At 42.5% G+C, this 5,610-nt stretch overlaps 1 protein-coding gene across 1 annotated transcript; it reads right to left on the bottom strand.

Annotated features, from left to right (window-relative positions):
- Positions 1-1,569: 1,569 nt before the first annotated feature.
- LOC145822033 (uncharacterized) lies at positions 1,570-4,900 on the bottom strand. The gene is made up of 3 exons (XM_082918607.1): positions 4,742-4,900; positions 3,759-4,208; positions 1,570-2,409 (listed from the first exon to the last, which is right to left on the bottom strand). The coding sequence occupies exons 1-3, from the start codon at positions 4,898-4,900 to the stop codon at positions 1,570-1,572; spliced, it is 1,449 nt and encodes a 482-aa protein (XP_082774733.1).
- Positions 4,901-5,610: the final 710 nt, after the last annotated feature.

Raw genomic sequence — 5,610 nt, 5'->3', positions numbered from 1 at the left:
CAAATTTTATGAGGGTAGTTCTGCCTATTGGAGAAAGGAGTTTGGCTCTCCAACCAGTGAGTTTGTTCTAGATCTTTTCAATGAGAAAATTGAAGGAGTTGGCATTTGGTCTATCATGATGGATGGGGCAACCCAGGTACTTGCCAAGGTGCAAGGTAGGGAGGATTGGAGTTGGTGGGCAAGTATAGAGCGAGTTTGGTCATCTACATTGTTCGAGAAAACGACTTTGGATTTGGTGGAGTTAACTTTGAGTCCCGACACCTCACATAAATTTTTTATGGTGTTGGCTATGGTTTGACAGGTTGAAACGTTTGCGACGTCGAAGAGAATAAGGTCGTCAGCAAAGAAAAGGTGTGATAGGGACAGACCACCTCTGGACACTTGTATGGGTTTCCAAGTGTTGAGGTTGCAAGCGTGGGTGATAGGGAGGGTAAGCTATTCTAAGCAGAGGATAAAAATGTAGGGTGAAAGACGGTCACCTCGGTGAATACCTCGGGAGGGTTAAAACGTTTCAGTTGTGCCACCATTAAACAAGATTGCAAATGATGAGGATGAAGTGCAAGAAAGGATGAGATCAATCCAGAGTTTTGGGAAGTTAAAGAAGTGGAGGACTTGTCTGATGAAGTCCCATTCAAGCTTGTTGTAATCTTTTTCTAGATCAATTTTCACAAGCATATGGCCAACTTTACCTTTTTTTGATTTGAAACTGTGAACGACCTCTTGGACTATGAAGACATTATCACTGCCCTTTCTGCTAGGAATGAAGCTAGATTGAAAAGGGCTGATTAGATCATTAAGAAAAGGTCTAATGTGGGCCACTAAGATCTTAGTTGTGAACTTGAAAATGGTGTTGCAAAGGCTGATAGAACGAAACTGTGAGACTGATTCAGGGTTGTTTGTTTTGGGAATAAGGCAAAGGAAGGTGTGATTCAGGATGTGGTAGATAGAGGCTGTGGAGAAAGCTTCTCTAACCAAGGAAGAGACAGAGTCGCCTATAATGTCCCAGCATTTGTGGAAAAAAATAGGATGCAGTCCATCCGAACCTGGGGCTTTCCATGGGCCAAAAGACCATAACACCTTTTTGATTTCTTCAGCCGAAGGGATGGCAGTGTGTGAGGGATGTGATGAGGAGTCTAGAGTGGGGAAAGAAAACACAGGGTTAGACAGAGGAAGAGTGGTGGATTGACGAGAGGTAGTGAAAAGGTTAGAGAAATATTGGACTAGGATATTTTTAATCTCAGGAACCTCATAAGTCCAGGTGCCAGATGCATAAGTCCAGGTGCCAGATGCATCCTTAAGAGCTAAAATGGAGTTTTTTCAACGGCGATTAATGGTGGTGAGGTGAAAGAATTTAGAGTTTCTATCGCCTTCAAGAATTGTATTGACTCTGGATTTAAGAGCCCAAAACTCTTCTTCATGCTTGAGGGTAAAGTTCAGTTCACTAGTGAGGGATTTCTCAAGCTTGAGTAGGAAAGAGTAGGACTGATTATTGAGGGCTCTCTAGACTCCAAGAAGACGTCTTTCCAATTTTCTTTTTTTGAGGAAGATGTTACCGAAACTTGTTTTATTCTAGATAGAGACTTTAGAGGTGAAAGTGGCCACACTTCGAATGAAGGATGTGGGGTGTTGGTCCCAACTCTCACGAATGACTGAGAAAATGGAAAGGTCCGAGAACCAGATGGTTTCAGAACGAAAAGGACAGTTGACATTGTTTCTAGTTAGAGGGTGGGCGTCAAGAAGGATATGGCAGTGGTCAAAGTGAGTGCGAGACAAGTGAAGGATTTTGGTTTCGGGATAGAGAAGTTGCCATTCATGGTTACTCCAAGCTCTATCTAGTCTTTCACGGATGAGGGCTCTAGTGTTTCTTAGGTTTGTCCAAGTGAACTTTGGGCTAGAGAAGCCCAGGTCTAACATGCCACAGTGGTCCATGCAATCCTTCAATTTGAGGGCTCTAGAGAGGTTGATAGGCTTTCCTCTAAGTTTGTCTACACTAGTTAGTATTTCATTGAAATCACCCATCATAAACCACGGAGCATTATGGGAATTTGCCAGAGTGGTACGGTTTTCCCATAATATTCTCCTAGAACTGAGAATAGGACTAGCATAGATAGATGAAAAAAGCCAAGGAGAGGGTTTAGATAGGACCTGAATCCAAGCGTGGACCTCCTGTTGGGTCTGAGCAATGATGTCACAGTGGATTTCCAGGTCATTCCAAAGCAACCAGATTCCGCCAGCAAAACCATGTGTTTCAACGATGTGATATTTGGGGAAACCCAAGTTTTTGCATAAGGTAGCTCCTCTAATGCCGCCAACTCTGGTTTCAGTGATCACTACTAGCTGAGGATGATGATCTTCCATGAGGTTATTGAAATGCCTCAAAAAATGTGGGTTTGCAGCCCCTTGACAATTCTATAACAGAACTTTCATGAGAGTTTTAAAGAGTGAGAGATGAGGAAGGTCCACTTCCTTCTGAGTGAGTGACTCATTTTTTTCTTCGATCCATTCTGGACCCAGCGTGGTTTTTATTATCTCCTTCAATAATGGAATCACCCTAACGTGGTGATCCAATCCCCAGTACTCTTGCATTGTGCAAGACCGCACGATAACGCGTAGTCTGTTCAAGTTTGGTTCCGTTACCAGCTTTTCTGCCTGTAGAGTTGGCCCCTTAGAGTGAAGTCTCGGGGGTGGTTTACAAGGCAGTGGGAGTTCAACAAGGGTGAATGTGGAATGGGTAGGAGAGTTTCCGAGATGATGTGGTTGTAACAAGGTTGGATATTTTGGAGGAGATTCAACGAGGAAATGATAATCTGGTTTAGTTGGATGGTGTGGGGGGGTTGGTCAAAGAGGTGAGTGTAATGAGTTGAGAGATATATGACAATGACAGCTTGTTGGTTGCGGAGATGTGGTAGGATGGGGAGAGATTGTGAGAGACTCATCTAGATGTTGAGAATGTTCGAGTCGAACCAACCCAGGATGAAAGAGAGATCTCGGCGAATCTCCTCGATTAGACGGTTGTCCACACGAGAGTAGTGGTTGTTTACCCTCATGTACCAGCCTGGAATGGGTTGTTCCTCTTGATTCTCCAGTCTGAAAGGGATGAGAGGGTTGAGGTAAGGTGGGTTGGGTAGAATGGATGGAGTGCTGGTGTGGATGGGGCTCTTGAGGAGAGTCGATCTGCGGTTAGGGTGCCGATTGGTCATGATAGACTAAGAGGGAGGGAAAAGGTAAGAGAGAGGTGGGAGGTTCAGCAAGGTTGTTGAAACAGTTGGCGGGGGTAGTGTTTAAAGGTGGTAGGGAGGGATGAGATAAGGATTTGAACTTGGACGGTGAAAAGGTAAGGATGGGCTACGGGATAGGAGATGGGACAAGGCTGTGAGAAGGGTTCTGGGAAAGAGATGGGGGCTGTTTAAGGGCTGAGGGACAGATATAATACAGCCTATTAAGTGTTGAAAATGTGTGGTGGAAGAAAGGTTTTCCTCGGGGCAGACTGGATGTTCAGAGGGGCTGTGTAAAAGAGGTAGGTTAGTGGTGGTAGGGTGTATAGGTTTTATAGAAAAAGGTGTTTTTGATTTCGACGATGAAAGGGTTAAGGTTGACAGGGGGATGGGTGATGTGACAAGGCTCTGAAAAGGTTTCTGGGCATTAGAAAAGGAACTGGTCAAGGGTTGAGGATTTGGACAAGAAATGAACGTAGAAAGGTCAGATAAAGGTTGAAAAGGATTAGAAAAAGAGGGGTTTGACTTAGAGTCATCTGAAACAATCCGGATTGTAGCAGAAGGTGCAACAGAAGGTACAGCGATGACGTGGGCCTGCGGCAGAGGTTTAGGCGCCAAAAGTGAATTTGAATCAAGCGCCTTCTTCTTCCAAGTTTTAGGGTTTAAGTGCAGCGACGTGCCAGCCACGGCAGCTTTACCGGCACCGGAGTTAACTGACTTGGAGGTTTTTTTCCGTTCTACTAGCATCCAAGGCCCAAACTTAAGATAAGAAGGAGGAAGTGAAGATGTGGGTTTCTCAGAGGTGATGGTGCGCTTACTGGAAAACTTGCAGTCATCCAGACGATAACCAACTATGCCACAGTTGAAGCAGATGGCTGGTAACCCTTCATAGGCTACACATTGCATGATGTTGCCCACTTTCACTTTAGAGACTAGAGGTTTGGAGAGATCTATTTGGATGCAGAGTCTAGCAAATTGGCCTTTGTTAGCATTCTAGTGAATATATCAATTTTGAGCAATTTGCCAAGTCTTGCACCAATCTTTTGGAGGATGAATCGGTCAAAGAATTCAATAGGAAGGCCAATGAGGTGTGCCCAGACCACAGAGGTGGTATTTGATGTTGTAGTGGCTTGAAACTCAGGTTCCCACCGTCGTACGGCTAGATAATGGGGGTCAATGAACCACGGTCCGCCGTTAAGAATTTTGCCGATGTCCACTTCTAGTTAGAACTTGATGAGATAGAAATGGTTACCAAGATCTATCCCATGAATTATCCCAGAGGGTTTCCAAAGGTTTCTGATTCTCTCCATGAGCAACTTATAACCCATATTTTTACCTGTGAGACAAACGATAAAAGAGTTGACCCATGGGGACTGAATCCGTAACTTATTCTCAAGAGAGATAGGGATGGCAGGGACTCCATCTTCTTCTACCAGTTTCGCCGGAGGAGAAGTATCCACGGACCTCCAACAGGAACAGGGCAGTAAGTGCCTCCTTGAAGGATATGGGAGGTTTAGTTAATGTACCTTGAGTAGAGAAAGGTTTCTTTCCAGAAGGTCTTGCTCTTCTGTAGATCGTTCTTCATCGTGCCCATCTGGTTGTGCTTCGGACGTGTTGGTTGCTGTGGAATAACCCGTCTCCGCCGGTCCACCAAGTAAACCCTTACCAGGATCGCCCTTACTCATCGCTCTCTTCACTTTTTACTAACATCATCATCTTTACAGACGCAAACAGAGAAAAATGGGTTTGAAATGAAAAGAAAAAAAAAATGAAATAACAATCTTGCTTCTCTGTGTTGTTATTCCTTAGTCAGATGTTTTGATCTCTTTCTCTCTTCATCCCATGGGCCAAAGCCCTCTGCTCCAGCTCCCCTGTCTCCTTCTTTTTTCTCTTCTTTTTCTTCCTTTATAGCCTTCAACCTCAAAAGAAAATAATAATAATAATAATAATAATAATAATAATAATATAAATAAAGTAATATAATAATATATATAATTATTGAGGAAAAGTCGGGGGTTTCCCGTCACCCTCCGTCTTCTTCTCTTTTCTTTTCTTTTTTTTCCTTTCCTTTCTCTTTTTTCTTCTTCTTCTTTCTTACCACTTTTGATGCAAATTTAGAACAGTAAGTTACTGTACACGTTATAATATATTAATAGATAAAATATTTCAAAACTATTATTTATTCTAATTTATATACAAAACACTTAAAATATGTACAAACATATCAAATCATATAAAATTATAAAATAATATAATTAAATAAACTAATAAAGTATATATTTAGAACTAAACTAAAAAAATAAAGTATATATTAACGGGTAGAATATGTGACATCTAGGCTGTAATCAGGATCAATAGCATTTTCCTAAATTTATATATTAAAAGTCATACATGT

Source organism: Camellia sinensis, chromosome 3, assembly GCF_055761805.1.
Source record: "Camellia sinensis isolate YWXY chromosome 3, ASM5576180v1, whole genome shotgun sequence".
In the NCBI taxonomy this organism is placed as follows: Eukaryota; Viridiplantae; Streptophyta; class Magnoliopsida; order Ericales; family Theaceae; genus Camellia; species Camellia sinensis.
Note: the sequence above shows the minus strand (reverse complement) of the source record. Positions and strands in the feature narration are given on the sequence as shown.

Bases quoted from the DNA above. Each gene is read 5' to 3' on its own strand.
- LOC145822033 (XM_082918607.1), bottom strand. From the start codon at position 4,900: ATGAGTAAGGGCGATCCTGGTAAGGGTTTACTTGGTGGACCGGCGGAG. The intron at 4,209-4,741 runs GTACATTAACTA...TATATTCACTAG, and splicing joins GAAACCTTTCTCTACTCAAG to AATGCTAACAAAGGCCAATT. The intron at 2,410-3,758 runs GTTTCAGATGAC...GTTCTGTTATAG, and splicing joins CTTCTGCTACAATCCGGATT to AATTGTCAAGGGGCTGCAAA.